This window comes from Onychomys torridus, chromosome 1, assembly GCF_903995425.1.
Source record: "Onychomys torridus chromosome 1, mOncTor1.1, whole genome shotgun sequence".
Taxonomy (NCBI): domain Eukaryota; kingdom Metazoa; phylum Chordata; class Mammalia; order Rodentia; family Cricetidae; genus Onychomys; species Onychomys torridus.
In genome coordinates this window covers 157379062-157401204 of record NC_050443.1, presented here as the reverse complement: position 1 = coordinate 157401204, position 22143 = coordinate 157379062, and the positions used below count along the sequence as shown (strand labels likewise).

Genomic DNA, 22143 nt, shown 5'->3' with positions numbered 1-22143 from the left:
AAGACATAAGCTCTAAGCTACCTTTCCAGCATCATGCTGGCCTGCCTGCTGCCAAGCTCCCTACCATGATGACTATGGACTCACCTTCTGAACTATAGCCCCAAATTAAATGCTTTCTTTTGTAAGTCGCACCAGTCATGGTATGTTGTCACTGCAATAGAAACATGACTAAGAAGACTTCTGTAAAATTTTTTGTTGAGGCAGGGTCTAGCATATGGCCCTGGCTAGCCTGGAACATATATAGACCAGGTTGGCCTTGAATTTGCAGTGAACTTTGGATACGTGAAAGCACACATGTACACACAAAAGAAAATTCTTAAAACACAAGAATGTAGACACAGAGAAATGAGGTTGGTCTAGTTAGAGTTTTATTATATGTGTGTGATTTTTAGTTGGTTTAAAAGGCTGCTTTACTCATCTGCTACTTTCACTTCTTTAGGCCAGACTACTGTCTTCATTATTCTAACCTTAGGTAAAATATTCCTACATCCATCCAAATTTTATTTCAGGTACAGAGAGAAAAACAAACTCAAACCCAGATCATGATGACTAATAATATTGAAAAACAGAGGGAAAAAATGAAAACATTTCCTCTAAAATCAGGAATGAGATAAGGGTGCCCACTCTCTCTGTTGTTAATTTAATATAATGCTTTGAGTTGTGGTTGCAACAAAAATATAAAGAAAAGGCATACAAATAGAAAAGGAAGGCATTGAAGAAATTTTATTTGCAGATGCTATGATTCTAAAGACCCCACAGACTCCAGAAAATCCTTAAGACTTGATGAACATTTTTAGCAAAGTAATATTTTATTGGGCATTTTGTTTGTTTGTTTATTTGTTTGTTTGTTTGTCTGTAGATAGGATCCCTGTATGCAGCCCTGGCTATTTTGAAACTCACTACATGACCAGGCTGTCCTATAATTTACAGAGATCTGCCTGATTTTGCCTCCTAGGTGCTGGGATTAAGACATGTGCCACTACATTTGGTTGGGCATTTCTTAATTTAAAACTACCTACTCAACTCAGTGGTATATTTATTGATTGGATTATTTTGTTAACATGATTTTTGAGTTCTTTATAGATTCTATCAGATAATCCCCTGCTCAATTACACAGTTGGTTAAGATTTCTCCCACTTCTGTAAGCTGCCTCTCTACTCTGTCAGTGGCTTCCTTACTGACTGTTGGCATTGCTTCCTGTGCCACTGGAACCCTTCTTAGAGAGACCCCCGCCTATAGCTTCAAGTATTTTCCCCTTAGCAATTGCAACATTTTAGGTTTAAAATTAAGGCCTTTGTTCCATTTTGAAATTACTTTTAAAATATTTATTTGATTCTGTGTGTGTGTTGCTAAGTGTCTGCATATGTACCATATCTGTGCAGGAACTCCTAGAACTAGTTACAGATAGCTGTGAGCTGCCACGTGGGTGCTGAAAACCAAACCTGGTCCTCTGCAACAACAGAAGCACTCTTAACTGCTCAGCCAGCTCTCCAGCCTCATTTTTATGCAAGATGAGATATAGGGATCTCTTTCCTTCTTCTACATATGGATATCCAATTCTCCCAGTACCACTTATTGAAAGAGGCTGCTGTTTTCCCAGTGTTTGGTTTTTGCTATTGTTTCTAGTAATTTTTTTCCTTATTTATTTTGTAGGTATGTGTTTGTGTTCCAATGTGTGTGTGTGTAGAGGTTACAGAACCTGTGAGAGACAGGGTCTCATGTATTACAGACTGGTTTTGACCTTACATTTCTGATCCTTCTACTCCCATCTCTGAAATGTTTGGGTTGGCGATGTACACTAGCACATGTGGTTTGTGTTGTGCCAGGGACCAAACCCAGGAATTTGTGTGTGCTAGGTAAGCGTTCTCAATCAAGTAAACTGTACTGTCAGCCCCCAAAAGACACTTTAAAAACTTATGTGTATGGGTGTTTTGCCTGCCTGTATCTAAGTGTATCACATGCATGCAGAGCCCATGGAGGTCAGAAGAGTGCTGGATCCTCTAGAATCCAACAGGTTGGAGTTATGGACAGTTATGAGCCACCATGTCGGTGCTGAGAATCAAACACAGATCCTCTAGAAGAACTCCCAGTGCTCTTAACCACTGAGTCACCTCTCTGGCCTCCCCTAATACATTTTTGCCAGCTAGATGTAGCACACCTTTAATCTCTTTTGAGTTGCCTTGAGCGGTATGCATAGTGAGTTCTAGGCCAGACCAGCTAGGAATACATAGAGACTTTGTCTCAAATAAATAAATAAACTAACAATGCCTGCAGTGTGGGGTCATGGGAGTAACTGCATACAAACTACCTGTTTATGTGCTCAAAAGGAAAGAATATCGAGGACAGTATGTCAGCTTCTCTGAAAGGCTCGAAGTACTGACAACCTCAGAAATCCCTCAGAGAAGAAACCTATCCCCCCCACAAAAAGTTATTCCTTTTTCCCTAGATGTTGACTAAACCTGATAGCACCAAAATAATGAAGACTCATTTCACCATAATTCTGCTTACAAGTTTTATTTTCATAGTAATTGTTACTAGTGGTTTTTAGTGAATTTCTTGTATTTACATTTTATATACACATTTATACTTGGAAAGTAAAGAAACTGTACAATAAAAAAAAAATAACAAAAAGAAATACAGAACTCAGGACCACCTCAGGAAACTAATACCTGAAAGTAAAATTAAATCCAGGCCAAGTAGTATAAATTCAGAGATTACTGCCAGAGGTCAGGTGTCCTTTATGAGGGACACCAATATCAAGGGGCAGTCCCCAGAGTTAAAAGCTCATCCTAAAACAAAACCTATTAAGACTCTAGAAAATCCCTCAATATTTTTATTATACTACCAGTTTCACTGAGCCAGCCCTTATGATAGGAATTAATTCTTCAGAGTTCCCAAGGCTAGAATAATCAACCCATAGGGTAAAAATATATGGACACCCTCTGGTCCCATACTCCTAAGGCAGTTTATTATACCATAAGGAAGAATCTCTGGCTAGTTAGTCTAAAGAACATATATGTGTGTGTGTGTGTGTGTGTGTGTGTGTGTGTGTGTCCACCACTAACAGAAATGTGTGCTTCTATATTGTATCAAACCAAACTGCAACATCAAAACAGGATAAATCTAATTAATAACTAAACAGTATTTTGTACAGACATTAGATATTACCCATAATACTCAAATGATTTAGTTAGGTTCAAAAATTAAGTATAATAAATTTAATGCAAGTTTACCAATGATTAATAATTTATCTGAGATGCCATCAAAAACACTAAGAAAAAAGGTAAAATTATTTTTACTATTATTCCCATCAATTAGAAAAAAAATGCATAGTTTCACAAGTCTTAGACTTAGCTCTATAAGATTTCAAATTTCAAACTGAAATTAATAAAATTTGTTTCTATAGCTAGAAGATGGATTTTAACTAAAAAATTCAAGTCTTGTAAGTAGTGTGTTACCTAGAACTCTTAGAATTCATTGCTTTTTTATTCTTACTCTCAGGCAGGGCTTCAGACCACTAAAGTGCAAAAAGACCTTTCATTCTACCAGTTAGTTTTTAATGTTAAGTGACTACATAACAATTTGTTGGACCAGAAACAAAAAGTCTAAAATTCTTCTGTGATAGAAATTTCTTAGAGAAAGAATTTCTCTTCAAAAACCAAGGGACACAACACTGGGAAACACCATAAACAAAACAAGAGACAATGTCCCACCAGCATTTCCTATTCTGGAGGTCAGAACTGCCCTAGCCTACAGGAAGCAAGAGCTTCGGCAACTTAAATAACCTACGACGTAAGTTGCTTCCTACTGGTCTACAATAGCTTCAAAAGTTCAGGACTGGAGATAATACATATATCCATATCTTTTTGGGAGGTTAAAGTAGGATTTAACAACCCCATTCTGACCCCCAAAGTACATTTGTAGTAACTGTTAAAAAGGAAAAGATATAAAAAAATTGAAGTTCTGTTGAAGCTATTTTTAAAAAATTATTGCATTTAAAATATTCACTCCAAATTATGGAGTATGTAATAGCCATCTAAGCTTTTTCCTCTGAAAATGGCTCTCCCAGGTACTTTTTTGTTAATACTGTCAATAAATTACGTATTTCATTTACTTCAGCCATGGAACTTCAACTTAGCAGTTTTCCAGCTCTTGATCCTTCTCTCCAACACTTCCTTCCATAGGAAACAGGAAAGTCTCCCCCAAACTAGCTTCTGCATTTTAGTTTGTCCCTCATTCCAATGTTAGCTCTTCAAAGCAGGACTGTTGTTCTTATCCCCTTCTTTAATGTCCTTCGTGACAGATGCAAAGACCTGCAAATTGCATGAAACAGATATTTAGATAACCCTGGGCTAGAAACACAGGAAGCTTTTCGGAAATACTGACATTCTCAGGCCCTCACTGTACCCATTTAAGATGTCTTTGGACAGGGTCTCTCTCACACAGCCCAGCCTGGCTCGGACCTTGTTATAGAGCGGAGGATGACTCTGAACTGCTGGCCGACATGACAAGCACATACCACCATCTCAGGCTTCAGGTTTCCTTGGAGTTTTTGTTTGTTTGCTTTGGTTTTTCTTGGTTCTGTTCTTACATTTTATTGCTTCATTGGTTGTGTATATGAGTATGTGTGCATGCTTTGGTCAACAGACAGCTCACAAGAGTTGACGGTCTTCTGCCACGTGGGTCCTGGGGACTGAACTCATGTTGCTAGGCTTGACAGCAGGAACCCTTACTTGTTGAGCTATCTCCCACCTCTCCTTTTTTTTTTTTTTTTTAAAAGCCCAGTTTTACTGAATATAATTAGATTGCAGTTTTCATCAACTGCAAATTACTCTGACATTACTGGACCTATACTCTATTTCATTTCAAGGGCAATTAAACTAAAAGGTAGTTTGTGTCATCCATGGACTAAATGACAATGTTTACTTTATGTCATTTAACTTTACCAGTATATATGTTTCCTCTAACAAGACTGCACATTTGAAAAGCAAGGATCTCTGGATGTGGTTGCACATGCTGTATTCCTAGGACAGGAGGGTCAGGGGTTCAAGGCTGTGGTGGTTTGAATAAAAATGGTTCCCACAGGCTCATATATTTGAATGCTTGGTTGTCCCAGAGAGAATACTTGGGAGGGATTAGGAGGAATGGCCTTGCTGGAGTAGGTGTGTCACTGGGGTTGGGCTTTGGGGTTTCAGAAGCTCAAGCCAGGCCCAGTGTCTTCCTGCTGTTTGTGGATCCAGATGTAGAACTCTCAGCTACTATGTCTGCCTGTGTGCCACCATGCTCCCCATTATGAGGATGATGGACTAAACTGAAACTGTAAGTGAGCCCCAATTTAAGACTTCCATCTATGAGAGTTCCCAAGGCCATGGTGTCTCTTTACAGCAATAGAGCACCGAGACAAAGGATATCTTCAGCTATACTGTAAGATCAAGTCTAGCCTGGGTTAAAGGAGACCCTGACTCAAAAACAACAAAAAGCTAGGGTCATACATAAGGTTCTTTCTGTTGCAAGCTTTTAGTACACAGCAGATGGGGCATTTTGGTGTTTTGTTTTGCTTTGTTTTTTTCCCCTGTTCTTTACATTTATTTATTTATTTATTTATTTACTTACTTACTTACTTACTTTATTTATTTATTTTGGGTATGTGTGAATGTATCAGCATGCATGTGCCACAGTGCATGTATGGAGTCTTCCATCATGTGGGACCCAGGAATTAAGCTCAGGTAGTCATACTTGGCAGCAGGAACCTTTACCCTGGAACCATCTCGACAGTCTTATGCAAGTACTTAATACAATCTGTGTCTCTTTGAAATATCAAAGTAATCCTATGACTGCTTTGGTAAATAAGTGACTGTTATAGGTGGCAATTCATTAAAATACCACAGGACTTATATAAAATAAAGCTGTACGTTTAGAAAAGAGAAATCCACTTTAAATGCTTCCATCTTGAAGCCAAAAATTATTTTTTAGTTTAAGCACTAACATTTGTGATACAGAAAACTGCTTTACAAAAAGTCAACAGATAATTTTAACTATTTTTTTTAAAAAAGTCACTCTACCTGAGTCCATTTTTTGGTGCTGTTCTGCATCTGAATGGCTGCAATACAGCTGAAGAGCTTTTCTGACGTGATATCTTCTGGCAATTTGGTAAGAAACTGTGCTATATGAATAAAGTCCATCTGTAGGAGTATATCTTCATATAGCCGGAGGATCCCTAATCCAGTCCTAAATAAAAATTCCTCTCCATCTCTGCAAAACACATCCCAGACACGGCAAGCCAGATCAAGTGGCAGTGATTTGCTGTACAACGTGAAGATCCTAAAGTGAAGGAGGAGATGGTTACTGCGCTGTTCAATTTATTGACTCTTTCACTCCATTTAGTGTCACTATAGAAAAACAAGTACACAGGGGTAAAAGGACAAACACATTATAACGTCTTTTTGCAAAACTTGAACAGTGGTAAATTAAGCAGTAAGTAATAACATTAAGTAAATTTACAACCTTACACAGAGATGAAATCTGGAATAAACCAGAGGGGGTAGAATAGAATAATAGTTAGAGCCATGGAGCTCTGAAACCACAATGTTTGAGTTTGAAGCTCTAATTTCCTACTCTGTTATATAACACTGAGCAAAATATTTAGTCTTGCTATACCTCAGATTCCTCATTATAGCAAACTAAAGATATTAGTTACCTATAGATATTACCTATTTTAGGGCTGTTTTGAAAATTAAAGTAGTAAAGTCACTTTCTCATCTTGTTATTGTTGGCTGTTACTTACTTACTTACTGACTGACTGACTGACTGACTGACTGATTGATTGATTGGAAGTTGTGGGCAGACAAGTTCTCACTATGCAGCCAGGTACCTGCTTATAACTAATGCTCTTCTTACCTCTGCCTCTCCCAGTGCTGGGATTTCAGGCATGCACTACTATATCCAGCTTAAGTGAGTGTTTAAAACAGTGTCAGATACATAAAGAATGCTCAAGAATTGAGGTATAGCTCAATCCTAGAGAAGCCTGCTAGTATGTGCAAGGCTAAGTGTTTAATCCTCAGCACCACACACACCGACCAAACCAACAGTGAGGAAGGTGGGGGAGAGAAAGAGGGAGGAGAGGGCAGAGAGAGAGGGAGCAAGCCAGAACACACAAAGGAAGAGGAAGAATGCCCAAATGACTAGGAAGACATCCATGTGTAAAGGTCATTATTTGCTTATTCATTTTTTCCTACACCAAAGCTTATAGCTAGCTTGCGTTCAGTGGTAGAGCACCTGAATAGCATGCAAGATACCCTGGGTATCATTCCCAGGATAAACTGGATATGGTGGCACATGCCTGAAATTCTAACACTTGGGAGATGGAGTAGGAAGGTCATCCTCAGCTACATAGGAACTCTGAAACCAGCCTGGACTAGAAGCCCTGTCTCAAAATTAAATAAAGTTCCATAACCACTCTTTACTCTTAACAACTTGACAATCTCAACTTTTAAAATATATATTTAATTTAATGAGTCTGCCTGTATGTATGTCTGTTCATGCAGTGCCTGAGGAGGCCAGAAGAGGGCACCCGGTTCCCATGGATTAGAGTTACAGACACTTGTGAGCCACCCTGAGGTTGCTGGAAATTGAACCTGGGTCTTCTGGGAGAGTATCCAGTGTTCTTAACCACTAAGCCATCTCTCCAGCCCCAAGTCCTCCACTACTTATCAAAATTCACCAATGATGCTAAAAACTGCCTGTTGCTTACCACAGAAACCCTCAAAATTAGAACAGAACATTCTGGATATAAGAAAATAAATATTAGCATCTAAATAAGGAATCATTCCTCTTTCAGAACTTTAGATACAGCTTTGAAAAACATCTTATTAATATAATATAGCTTTTTCTGTGTTAAGAAGAAATTACCATTAGTTTTTCCTGAGATATTAATATATGCTAGGCATTAAATAAAATAATCCATCATGACAATTCACTACATTTCAAGGTATTACTATACTTTCTTGTTTTTTTTAAAGAACATTTATTTACTGTGTGCATGCACACACATTTGCCATGGTGCCTGTGGATGTCAGAGGACAACATTGGGAGTTGGCTCTTGTCTTGTGCCTTGTTGAGGCAGGGTCTCTCTTGTTTCTGATGCTGTGTTCACTACTCTAAGCTAACTTCCTGGTGATTCTCTTGTCTTTGCCTCCAATATCACCACTGGAATGCTAAGATATGTGCCACTGCATCTGGCTTTTTATATAGGTTACAGGGATCGAACTCAAGTTGTCAGGTTTGTGTGGCAAGTGCTTTCCCATGCTGACCCATCTTCCCAGTCACCTATTTTTCTCCCCTTTATTTAAAAAAAAGACATATATTTATGCATATATGTATGTGTACATAATTTTTATTTTTAAAAAGATTGTTTTATATATCTGTGTATTTATATATGTGTATATATTGTATAATTATGCATATATGCATAATTAAAGTGTGCGTGTGTGTGTGTGTGTGTGTGTGTGTGTGTGTGTGTGAAGACTGCAGTGCCCAAGAAGAGCAGAGGAAGGTGCTGCATGCTCTGGTGCTGTAGTTACAGGCTGCGGAGCTGCTCAAGCTAGGTACTGGGAAATGAACTCAAGTTCTCTGCAAGAGTAGCATGCACTATTTTTTTTAAAGGACTGCATCACCACACCTAGTCAGAGCATGCAATTTCTACAGGTCCTCTCCTATTCCCTTTTATAAAAACAAACAGAAATTGATTTCAAGCCAGTCTATATTTGTTTGGGTTTTCAAGACAAGATATCTCCTTATATATACTGGCCTTGAACTCAGAGTTCCCCCTGTGTCTGCCTCTGGAGTGCTGGGATTAAAGGCATGTACCACCATGCCTGACTCCAGTCTGTTTTTAAATACATCCCTACAAAATGTGGGACTTTTCTATTTGTGAGAGAAAGGCTCTTTTAAATGTATAATCTCATCGATCAGATTTACTACAGTTCGTAAAAAACAGAGAGCGTTATACTGTATTTCCTCTTTACTGTTATTTATGTCTGTTGGTGACTTACCAATCTATCAAGTATATATCTGGTGTAAGACTGTATGACTTGAAATGAAGAAATAGTTTGGACAGGTTTTCCTCAAAGAATACCTCAAATGTTGCAAAATATTTCAACATCTATAAATAGGAAAAAAATCAATAAAATTACAAAATAATCTACTACAGAAAGAGAAATCCTTAACATTAATAGCAAACTTTATTTGGGACTCTTCTGAGTTGCTTCAAGTTTTCCTAAAATTGTCACTCAATGAAAACTTCATCTATTTGATTAGACTATCTCAGTCTTCCGTGATTTTTACTCTAAGCAGACATTCAGAACACAGACACATCTGAGCCAGTCTATCCTAAATGTTCATACCATGCTGTGATCCACTCGGAAAAAGGCCAACTGGCATGGCTTATTTAGGAGATTCGCAAATGCAATGAAGGCGTCTGCTTCCTCCAGATTGAGAATGAGCACCGCTGCAATGAAGGACATGCCTTGGACCTTCAAAGGGAAGGGAATAAAAATGGATTTAGATCATTCTAGTTTAGTTACCCTCCTCAACACTTACAAACTGACAGTAAGGATTTGCTAGTTTCCTTTTTGGTCCCAGTAAAAGCAACTACTAAGAAACTGTAATAGTTGTAAATGTTCCTAATTTTACATTTCTTGTTCATGTGCTAGGGTTTAACAAATCAGAAAAAAAAATTAAATAAACTTTTATGTGCCCTAAGAGCCTATCTCAGTGTACCAACTTGTAGTTAGAGTTTTCCTGCCTGGCCCAGTCAGGACAAATCTCTCTTACCCGCCAGTCCCACAGTCGCTCAGACCCAACCAAGAAAACACACAGAAACTTACATTGTTTAGAAACTGTATGGCCATGGCAGGCTTCTTGTTATCTACTTCTTCTATCTTAAATTAACCCATTTCTGTTAGTCTATACTTTGCCACATGGCGTGTGGCTTACCAGTGTCTTTACATGTTGCTTCTCATGGCGGCAGCTGGCGGTGTCTCCCTCCAACCTTCTACTTCCCAGCCTTCTCCTCTTCCTTGTCCCGCCTATACTTCCTGCCTGGCCACTGGCCAATCAGAACTTTATTTACACAGAGCAATATCCACAGCACTTCCCCTTTTCTTTTTTTTTTTAAGGAAGGTTTTAACTTTTACATAGCACAATTACATATAACAAAACAATTATCAAGCAAGAATTACAGTTATAATATTAAAGAAGATATCCTATCTATCTTATAACTTTTTCCTTTTTTTCTTTTTATTAAAATAGAAAAGGGAAAATATAGTGATATTTTATTTGTATTGAAATGTGATTTTATTTGTATGTCAATAAAGTTGCCTTGAGGTCAGAGCAAGCCAGAGCAGAAGCTGAGCAGTAGTGGGGCACGCCTTTAATCCCAGCACTTGGGAGGCAGAGCTAGGCGGATCTCTGTGTGTTCAAGGACACAGCCAGCATGGCAGACACACGCCTTTAATCTCAATACCAACCATAGAAGACCTGGAGGTCTGTACAAACAGGCAGTGACAATGAGGTCATGTGACTGGGTTTACAACCAATGAGAGAGGAGAACAGAAAGTTTTTAAATAGACAGGACACAGAGAAGTAGGGCTCTTGCGGAGAGGAAGAACCCCAGAAGCAGTGAAGGGTAAGGTTTTCCGCTCTTGCTCTGACCTCGTGGTTTTTAACTCTGCAATCGGTTCTGTGTTTCTTATTTAACAAGCCGGATACATCTACACCAACTTATTATTTCTTCTTAGTCTGAATTCTCTCAAAATTACACATTAATGAAAATTAAATGACTGTTTTTACATTATAACATACAAAGGACTAAGAATAAGGAAGATTTATGGGATAAACCTTGAAAACTCCAAGAAGTTATGGGGCTTAAAACAACCTGAATTTGTGGGCAATCACAAGAAAGAAATGAAGACGGGGAAAATCCCTTAATGAAAAGAAGCTTGAACAAAGAAATGACAGCCCATGTAGAATACAACATTTATAATGGGATGACTAGCGGACACTTAGAAGAAGATTCACCTCCATTATGAAAGGGCTTGAAAAAATGGCTAATGAGTTATCTGTAGCAATTATACTTCTCTTCAATTAGAAACAAAGTCAAGAATTCTATAATAGACATACACACGGAGTCCCGAGACTAACTACAATGACGGATATGGATGTTTGTATCTTGTTCCCAACCAAATATTCTGAAGAGTCTGTCTATAATCATCATCTCCACCTTCTTTTTCTCTTTTCTTTTCTTTTCTTTTTTTTTTTTTTTGGTTTTTTGAGACAGGGTTTCTCTGTGTAATCCTGGCTGTCCTCCAGAAGTCACAGAGATCCACCTGCCTCTGCCTCCTGAGTACTGGGACTAAAGGTGTGCACCACTACTGCCCAGCCACCACCAGCTTCTTACATCCCTTTGGAATGTACTTCAGATGGATTCCCATTCACTAATATTACCACATTGCACGGATTCATTCTTACATTTCCTTGTAACATACTTTAGATGGGTTAACCACTCACTAATATTACTACAGTGCACTGATTCATTCTTTTCTTGGGGGTAAGAGAGATAACATTTCATTTTGGAGCCTAGCTGGCCTAGAACTCAGTATATAGCCAAGGCTGACCTCAATCTCATAGCAATTCTCCTGCCTCAGGCTACTAAGTGAGAGGATTATAGGTATGAGCCATCACACTGTTTTCAATAATTTTTTGTTCTATTCCTGTTTCTCTGGTTCTTTGCAGACTTTATAATAATTTCCTATTTAATTTTCACTAATACAAGCTCCATGGAAACAGAAACTATAGTAAGCAGAGTAACTGTCCCCCAAAGTTGTCCATGTCCTCATATCCAGCACCAGTGAAGACGCTACTTTGATAAAATGATTAAGTAAAATCTAGAGATGAGATATTTGTACTAGATTATCGGAATGGGCCCAAAGTTACTGTCCCAAAGGACCTTGAAGTGAAAATGGGAGGCAGGAGAATCATACTGAGATTGGAAATGCTGCACTGCTCCTTTTCAAAATAAATGGGAGGGGCTGTAGTGTAAAAAAATGTAATCAGCTTTCAGAAGGTAGAAAAATGGATCCTGCCCTGGAGCCTACAGAAGAGCACAGCACTGTCACTATCCTGCTTAAATATGAAGTCAATTCTGGGCTCCTAACCTGTAGAACTTTCAAATGTGTATTGTCTGAAGATGTTAAATTTGTACTAATTCCTTATAGCAACAATAGCAAACTAATACAGAGAACTGTATCTATTAATAATTGTATTCCCTGTCCCACAATATGTGCCAAGTGTATAAGAGGCAAAGTGTTAATCACCAGTAAATAGAAAAGAACAAGTGCAAATAAAAGGGATAAAACCACATTTAATTTTACCTAAAATGTTAAAAGCCATGTACTAAAAAAAAGATACTGCCTATTAGTTGATAATGCTTTATCACTTAGAATTTTTATTTTATGTATATGTGTAGAGTTACTTAAAAATCATTTACATACATCATGTATCACTCTTGTACATAATGAAAGAAAATAGTTTCTTTATGGTGTTTCCAAAGTCTAATTCTTTTGATTATTATGTGTTACTTATGGATGTCATTTATGGTAGTATTCTAAAATATTTAATTTGAACCTAATCAGAAGAAAATCATAATAGTCTTAAGATTCTATTGCACACATTTTTAAAAAGTGTTAAAAATCAAATCTTTTATAAAAATTAAACTTATACAATGAAAAACTAAGTACAAATCAGAAAAAAAAATGCAAGAGGTATTGTGGTGGTATTGTGTCCCCCAATATGTTGTGCACCCTAATAAACTTATCTGGGGTCAGAGAATAGAACAGCCACTAGATATAGAGGACAGAAAGTGGTGGCACACACACCTTAATCCTATCACTTGGGAGGTAGAGATCCATCTGGATCTCTGTGAGTTCAGCCACACTGGAAACAGCCAGGCATGGTGACACACACCTTTAATCCCAGGAAGTGATGGCAGAAAGCAGAAAGGTATATAAGGTGTGAGGACCAGGACCTAGAGGCTTTTACATTTTTAGGCTTTTAGTAGCAGTTCAGCTGAGATCCACTCCCATGAGGACTCACTCAGGCTTCCAGTTTGAGGAAACAAGATCAGCTGAGGAGTTGGCAAGGTGAGGATGGCTGTGGCTTGTTCTGTCTCATTGATCTTTCAGAATTTAACCCAATTTCTGGCTCTGAGTTTTTTATTTAATAAGACCTTTTAAGATTCGTCTATAGGATATAATGTGTTCTATAACACTTGTGAAGAATACCTGAGCAGAGGAATGTAAAACTTGCTCAAATCTCACTTTTTTCCACCCAAACCTGGCAATTCCTCTCTTTACCCTGCCATATCTTCCCCTCATCACTTTACCATAAACCTTTTAATAAACAATTTACTTGTATATTGTCTGTTTTCTCCTTGAACTTGATGGGAGGGTGTAACCATGTTTTATGCACTGAAGTATCTAGAAGTGCCTAGAACAATGCCTGTCATGTAACAATAATAAGCACATAAAAATCTGTATACACAAATAAACGTATGAACAAATATACAGATTAATGTATAACAGAACAAAGTTGTACCAGGCAATGAATCTCTACAATTCCCTCAATGAAAGGAGAGAAGATGAAAGTTCAATAACTTCTTGTTAAACACTGAGCACTCAAATTTTCTGTTTCTTCCCCTAGTCTAACATGACATTAAAGGAAAATGTAAATATTACCTTGGAAGGACAGAGAGAATGGTAAAGGTTAAAAACAGTGTAAATGGCCAGGCGGTGGTGGCACACGCCTTCAATCCCGCACTCGAGAGGCAGAGCCAGGCAGATCTCTGTGAGTTCGAGGCCAGCCTGGGCTACAGAGTGAGATCCAGGACAGACTCCAAAGCTACACAAAGAAACCATGTCTCGAAAAACAAAAAAACAAAAAACAACCACTACATCAAAATAATGTAAATGACATAAAAAGCATTTTAGCACTTTTAATTAAAATAAGTGGAGATGTTGAAACAAAGGTCTGCAGAAGAAAGAGCCAACAATCAGCAAGCCAGAGAATCCTGTCTGGCTCAAGAACTGAAGCTAGGAGACAGACATTCTGAAGTTCAAGGTAGAGCTAAAAAGCAGAGTTGGTTCAATCTACAAAGGGAGAACATTTGCTCCCCTCTCCTGGGTAGCCAGGTGCCTTGCCTTCCCCTAATCCAGCAGGATATGCAGAGAATTTATTCTCCAAAGGAAAAGCCACCAAAACAAATGGTTAGGGAGACAGACAAGTCAAAGCACATCCTGACAGCAGAGGTGTTGACATGCAGCTAGTTTTCTTCTCAACAGTTGGGAAGAGACAGAAAGCTTCCTCTTCAGGTAAACCAGTAAGCTCAAAAACAGTAAGCTACAGATAATCTGTGTCTATAAATATCTAATACAACATAGGAAGTCTTGATGAGTATAGATAAAATGTTTATATGCAAAAAAAAATCAGACTGAAACAAATACTTACATAACCAACATCAGGTCTGTAACAGGTATATGCCCCTAAGATACTATGTAAAACATCGTGATATGGGCCACCCTTAGAAGAAAAAGAATAAAATTTGAAACTGTAAGTAATTCTAGGTTAATGCTCATAAAATATTAAAAATTGTAAAACTGTAGCATTCCTTAAATGACCAGTTTTAGCACATTTATTCATTATAAAAATACTCCAAATGCATTCTATCAAGATGTTTTCAGAATTAATAAAGTTTGATCTAGAATAATAAGTCAAATATACCTACTTGAATATAACATATAATTTGCAAATAATTTTAAACACTTCTAAGGTATAATAAATATGTTAAAAAATAAAAAATATGATAAGTACAGATTAATTTTCTATTTAAATTTTTTCTATTTTATCTATATACACATGAGGATTGAAACTAGGGCCTTGCACATGCGTGCACATGTTTTTATACTGAGCCCATTTCACTTTGTATAATTTCAGAAAAAAATAAAAGAGGCCAGGTATGTTGCACACAGCTTTAATCCCAGCAAAGCAGGGTTATCACTTGAGTTTGAGCTCAATGTGACCTACATAGAGAGTTTCAAGACAACTGAGGTTACATTGTAAGATCCTGTCTTTAAAAAAAAAGTCAACCAGCTATACCAAGTTGTGTTAGTAATTTTAATATCAATAGTAATTCTTTAAATGTGTGTGTATAGGTGTTCTGCCTGCATGTACGTCTGTGTACAATGTGTGTGCATAATGTCCATGGAAGCCAGAACAGTGTCAGATCCCCTGCAATTAAAATTACAGAGAGCTGTGATCTGCCACAAAGGTGCCAAGAATAAAACCTGGGTCTTCTAGAAGAGCAACCAACTGCATCTCTCCAGCTCCAGTATTTTTTCACTTATTTACTTATTATGCATGTGTGTAGGTACACACATATCAGGAACTGGTTCTCTCCTTCTACTACATGAGTTCCTAGGATCAAACTCAAGTTGTCAGGCTTGGCAGCAAGCACCTTTACCTGCTGAGCCATCTTACTGGTCCCAACAGTACAAATGTCTATCAATAAGTAACCTTTATTATAAATGAACTATTTCCTTGGATTTTAATATTAAGAATTAAAGACAGCCAGTTATTCCTGTAAACAATAAATATAAAAGCAAACTACTTTTTCCTAGTTCAGTGGTAATTCTAAACAACTTGGAACCAACGTATTTATATTCTAGCAGCTTGTAAGGTGAATCTATTAATAATTTAAATATAAAAATTCACTATAGTAAAAATTTAAATTCCTACCACATAACAACTATGTGCTATGATAACTAATGTGTTTTATTCCACAGAAAACAAGTGCCTTAATTTTTGTCAGTTTTGCATTTTTTATATAAAGACTCATATTTTTACCTTTTAAAAATTTATTTTATTTTATGTATATGAGTATTTTATCTGCATGTGTGCTTGGTGCCATGGATGTCAGAAGAGGGAGTCAGAAGCCCTAGAACTGGAGTTAGGGATTGTTATAAGCTAGGAACTGAACCCAACTCTTCCTCAAGAGCAATAGGTACTCTTAACCACGGAGCCAATTCTCCACTCCTGCTAAAAACAAAAAGTTTCTTTCATTTTATTAAAGCAGAGTATCACTATGTAGCTGTGGGTGGGCCTCAAACTCAAGAGATCCACTAACCTCTGTCTTCTGAGTGCTAGAATTAAAGCCACCTACCACCACACCTGGCCTCTTCTCAAATTTTTAAAATATTTTTTTCTTTTAAAAAAAATAATACCTGGGGGCTGGAGAGATGGCTCAGCAGTTAAGAGCACTGGCTGCTCTTCCAGAGGACCCAGGTTCAATTCCTAGCACCCACATGGCAGCTCACAACTATCTATAACTCCAGTTCTAGGGGATCCAACACATAAAATAAAAATAAATAACTATTATAGAAATAATAATACGTAGCTTGGCATGGTAACTCACTTCTTTAATCCCAGCACTTGGAAGGCAGAGGCAGGTGGATTTCTGTGACTTCTACACTAGCCTAATCTAAACAGGAAATGCCAGGCCAGCCAGGGTTACATAGTGAGACTCTGTCTCAATAAAATAAAAATAAAATAGAAAATAGTGCCTATGGATTTACAGAATTTGTCCCACTGAGTACTGAAAGAATAAAACAGCAGTTAAAAACTGACTAGAAAACCTCACCTTCTGAAAGATGTAGAGAGATGGAAATGTACGGGATATGTCCAACTTAATTAATTCCAGACTAGCCTCTCGGTCAGCAACAGATATACCTGTATTATCAAACAGATAAAATTTAAAACAGAGGCTAATTGCATTGCCTTTATGTTAACATAAGTAAAAAAGCTGAATAATCAAAAATGAGCAAGGAACACTGAACAATCTTTGCTGGAACTTAGTTAGAACTTAGCTTCTTCCCCCAGCCCCAACATTGTTTGTTTGTTTGTTTTTGTTTTTGAGACATGTCTCACTATGTAGTTCCAGCTGTCCTGGAATTCACTGTGGTCACCAGTCTGGCTTCAAACCCATAGCAATCCTCCTGCCTCTGCTTCTCAAATGCTGGGATTAAAAGGCATGCATCTTGCCTAGCTGGTTTTTGACTTTTGTATTTGGCTGGAGGGGGAGGAGAACAGGAGCAGGGGGTATGGGATGGGGACAGGTTCTCACATAGCCTAGGCTAGCCTCAAATCAATTCCCTATGTAGACTTGAACTCCTGATCCTCTTTCCTCTACACTCCTGAGTGCTAGTATTACAGGCATGTGCCACCACACCTAGTTTGTGTAGTACTGGGGGTTAAACACAGGACCTTGTGTATGCTAGGCAGGCACTTTCTACTGAGCTACATCTTTAGTCCTCTCTCCCTTTAGAGACAGGGTCTCACTCTGTAACCCAGGCTAACCTCAAACTCCTATCAGTACTTCTGCCTCAGCCTTCTTGGTGCTGGGATTATAGACGACCAAGGACAGACAGTGTAAAACACAGTATCTCTCTCTTTCCTCTCTCCCTCCCACTGCACCACCTTCTCTCTCTCCTATGAGTCCAAAAGGAAGTAGGGTCACATGTAATCCAGGCTGGCCTTGAACTCCCTGTTCCCAAGGATAGTCTTGAATTCTGCTTGATTCTGCTTTTACCTCCTAAGTACTGAAAATATAGGCCTATGCTTCCATACCAAGTTTTGGTACATATACCTCATAGGTAATTCCCTCATACGCATATACCAGCCACACAGTCTACATATACAAAATATACATATTAAAAATAAAATTACACAATATACACTGTGTAACCCTGGCTGTCTTGGAACTCACTGTGTAGATCAGGCTGTCCTCAAACTCAGAGATCCACCTGCTTCTGACTCTCAAGTGCTGAGATTAAAGGTGTGCACCACAATGGACAGTTCTTTTCATTAGAAAATTTGATGAAAAAGTCATAGCATTGCTTTAACCCAGCTCAATTACTGTCTGAATTGAGGAAATAAGCCTCTAACCCAGTTGCTCAAAAGGAAAAACACTAATATCTCTTCCTACACTCATTTTATTTATAATGTAAGGATATTTCTTCAAATTTAAAATATGCAAAGAAATAGGAAAACATGACTTACAGTGAAGAAGACCACAGACAATACAGTATTGGAGCCAACAGACATTTGCTGTGGATATTGCTCTGTATAAATAAAATGCTGTTTAGCCAGTGGCCAGGCAGGAAGTATAGGCGGGACAAGAGAGAAGAGAATTGTGGGAAGCAGAAGGCTGGAGTGAGACACTGCCAGCCGCCACCATGAGAAGCAACATGTAAAAACACCGGTAAGCCACATGGCAAAGTATAGATTAATAGAAATGGGCTAATTTAAGATAAAAGAAGTAGATAACAAGAAGCCTGTCACGGCCATACAGTTTGTAAACAATGTAAATTTCTGTGTGTTTACTTGGTTGGGTCTGAGCGTCTATGGGCCTGGCGGGTGAGAGAGATTTGTCCTGTGGGCCAGGCAGGAAAACTCTAACTACAAATGGCGCCCTATGTGTTGGCTAGAGTTTCCACCTAAAACCTGAGAAAAAAGATTCTAAAACAGAGCTAAAAACAGCTTCCTAGTTGTCTCTCTCAAGTTAGCAGCAGCCTGCCGGTTTGAGCTACTATGGCGGGTTCCTGGCGTGTGAGTCTGACCTGCACTGTGGCGGGAATGAGGAGTCTACAAGCGGCATTTTACTCTGCTGCATGATAGATTTAGCCTTTGCTAGTTAAAACAAACAAACAAACAAACAAACAAACAAAACAAAAAAAACAAAACCAAAAAGGTTTCTGGGCTATGCACTGCTTTGATAGAACTACTTCTGATAGTTGATGGTACACTTGGCTCCAGACCCAGAGCTGGTGGTAAACTTTACCACTGCCATGTTGGGAAGCTGAGGTGGGCGGAGCCAACAGCCACAGCGGTGTTTCAGTCTTACAAAGATGTATATTACACAGAGAATCTGGTTTGTGTTGTCTTTGGGATTTTTAACTACAGAAAAGATTTGATCATAAAAGCTGTTGAGTTAAACAAATATGTAAATTTTAAAGGTACCTTGACTTCAAAATTTGGATATAAGGATATATTGCTTTGGAAAAGAGTCTCTGCTTTGGTTTCCACAGAAAGCCAGAGGCTGTGGATTTATTCCAGATTAAGATACATCAGGTTTGATCAGCCAAGACCACCTGAAAGGTCTCCAACGACACCATGGCCCAGATGATCCGACATCCAGAATAGTTTCAAGGCAACTGGCTCAAAGGTTCACCCTCACAGACTACTCCATAATCCTAAAATTTTCTTTCTGCCCCCATAAGATACAGGGTCCCCCTCCAGCAGGAAGTAGTAAGAGAAACTACGCCCAATTTCCCAAAATTATCAAGCTGGCTTTGGAGATGGAATTGGCTCACACCTTCTCTAAACCCAGGCATATTGTTAAAAAAGATTAAGAGATTCTTGTGTCCCAAATCAGAAGAGCCCTCTTGTGTGGGACAGAGAAAAAACAATATTTTTATTTAAATCAGGTTGATTATAAATGCAATCTCTTTCTAAAGAAGAAAAGGGGATATGATATAGATATAATAGGATGAAAGGGTAGATTAATGAACTTACTTCTAAAGAGCAACAACTTGTTTAAAATGTTTTACATTGGTATAGATTTTATTCTATTGATACAAAGTTAAAGTTAACTTTGTTATACTGTGTGTATATTTCTACTATTGTTTAAGGTATTATGTTTGTATAGCTCATTTAAAATTGTAATGGATAATTAAAAATAGATTAATAATTGATTTTCTATGATAATCACATTCATAGCCATGTTAGTTAAGTCTTCTGGGTATACATAGAGACATTTCAGATAGGTTATCTTCAAATACTTCAAAGAACTACAGAATATGGCATTTAAAATACTTTTACAATTTAGACTTTCTGGACAGTGAGACATGTCTGCTCCTGGCAGCACCAGATTTACTTCGAGACGGGTGGGCATTGAAGACACTTCATATGGAGTTTATCTTCACCTTGGCAAAAATAGCCATTTGGGCAAGAAACTGTTCTTGCCTGGACTGTTAGTTATTATGGTGCTCTTATTTTCCCATTCACTGGCTGAAGTAACTGCCACACTGATATGCCGTCAGGTTTACGGGTACCGCAAAGCTGTTAAGCAGCCAGATTTACCAGTACCCGCCCCATCCGCCAATGTAGGTGGTAAATGTATCTGCCCCTTTGTCCCATGGCTGTAGCCAAGAGAAAAATAAAAAATTAAAATAACAAACCGGGATCAGACTCCAATCTTGGGCGTCCCCAAAGAATGGAGAGAGATCTAATAAGAATCAGCTCAAGTTCACCATCCTTTTCGTCAAGGGATGGGAAGGGCTGAGACTGTGCTGCAGTGGTCTACCCGGTAGACCCCAGACGACGATTTTGCTCCAAGCAAAAATGTGCCTGCTGTTGCCAGCACAGCCTGGACAACCCCCGGGATTGTCCATCGCAAACATATAGCTCAGAATTCAGCCATTAGAACAGCAGACTCACTATAAAAAATTGTGGCAGTATCAATAGTGGGAAGCCACGCTTCTCGTGGCTGGCCACCATCCACGGCGCCAACTGAAGGTGCGTGCTGGTTGGTGGAAGAATCACAAGCCATGGTTACCTTTCTAGAGTTTTATTAAGATAAAGAGCAACTCCTTCCATTTGCCTGTTCGCTGGCCAGAATTAGATAACTCCTGTAAAAGATTGGGATTTTTTGTTTATTTTTTAAAGCATACTTGGGGCATCTCTCAGTACAGAGACGGATAAGCTTAGGAATCTTTAGGTAAAGCTTCAAGAAGACAGCCTAAGGGATCGGGTTGGAAGCCTTATTTCCCATGTCTGCAGCGGAGAGGCAGAAAATCCAGGGCCAAGACCTCCCGGAGGCTGGACAGATCTTGGGCACAGGCCACCTTATCAGCTCGTCAGCTGATGGGGGGGGGGGGGCGCAAAGAACATGCTGGCTTCACACAGCCCCAGAACGCACCCAACGGTGGTGGTCCCATTGTGAAAAAGATCTCAAGCTGCAGACGTGGGAGGTGGCTGGAAATTTGGGCCTGCGATGGGGGCCGACCGTAGCCAGTGAAGACTGGCTCAAGAATAACCAGTGAGGTGCCGGACGCTCAACGGTCATTCTCACAGATTCAGGAAACCGTTTACGCTAGCCGAAAAGGGGAAAACTCACCAATCAGTAGCGGTGTTGCATGCGGATTTGTGCGACCAGGCTAATGGAGAGTGATCTGTCGAGAACGGAGCAGAGTTCCCAGATAGTGTAGCGCAGAGTTTCCGTCCCTGGTTCCCAGGTTTCTAGGTGCAAAGTGCCCAGAAGCACCAGTTCCCTTACAGCACCAATGTTAGTTATTTATTTTGGCGCTCTTACCCCATGCGGAACATGTCCCGAACACGACAAATCCACAGAGGAGCTATTTATTAATATAGGATAGAAGAGACGTGATCTCCAAGCTTTCTGCTAAAGCTCTAAACCCTTTCTTTCCTTTCCCATTAAGGTGTCTGCCATGTGTAACCTTTTCTGCCTGACTTCCGCACCGGCGGTGGGCGGGCTCAAATAAGCAGGCTTGGGCGGTTTCTAAGACTCACCCTAACTCACCTTAACTCCACCCACTCATTGTCAAACTGCCTTGAGAACCACAGACTGGTCTAAAAGCAGCTGAGATCTAAACAATTAAGTTTACAATAATCAGGATGGCTCCTAAGCCAGAAAAATCAGCTTATAGCCTCAGGCAAGTCTTCCAAAGGATTGGTTTACAGTCCGCCTACTGGCAGATCTTCCAAAAGCTGTCCTTAAGCCACCAATCGTCAGGAAAAAATTCAGGACACAGTGTAAAATCCATCTCTTGTTCCTGGCTAAAAGTTAAGTATCTGGAGAGCAAGGCTCCTGACCTCACGGGCAAAAGAGTCATCTGTGGTGTTTAAGGTGTGCCAGGAAAGAGATAAAAGCCCGGAAAAAAAATTGCCAAATGGTGGCACTCGCTGACTCCCAAAAGCTGTTGGGTCCCTGTTTTAAATGAAAAAGGCCATGGGCTA

The 22143-nt window shown here is 39.0% G+C and overlaps 1 protein-coding gene across 2 annotated transcripts in view; it reads right to left on the bottom strand.

Annotated features, from left to right (window-relative positions):
- Positions 1–2604: 2604 nt before the first annotated feature.
- The window catches only part of Tbc1d12 (TBC1 domain family member 12), a 93607-nt gene continuing 74068 nt past the window's right edge, over positions 2605–22143 (bottom strand). For both annotated transcript variants that reach the window (XM_036168312.1, XM_036168321.1), the window contains 6 exons: positions 16748–16836; positions 14560–14631; positions 9402–9530; positions 9051–9160; positions 6063–6321; positions 2605–4313 (listed from right to left, as the gene is read on the bottom strand). In XM_036168312.1, the coding sequence (XP_036024205.1) occupies positions 4245–4313; positions 6063–6321; positions 9051–9160; positions 9402–9530; positions 14560–14631; positions 16748–16836 (728 nt within the window). In that variant the 3' untranslated portion in view covers positions 2605–4244. The remainder of the gene's footprint in view (positions 4314–6062; positions 6322–9050; positions 9161–9401; positions 9531–14559; positions 14632–16747; positions 16837–22143) is intronic.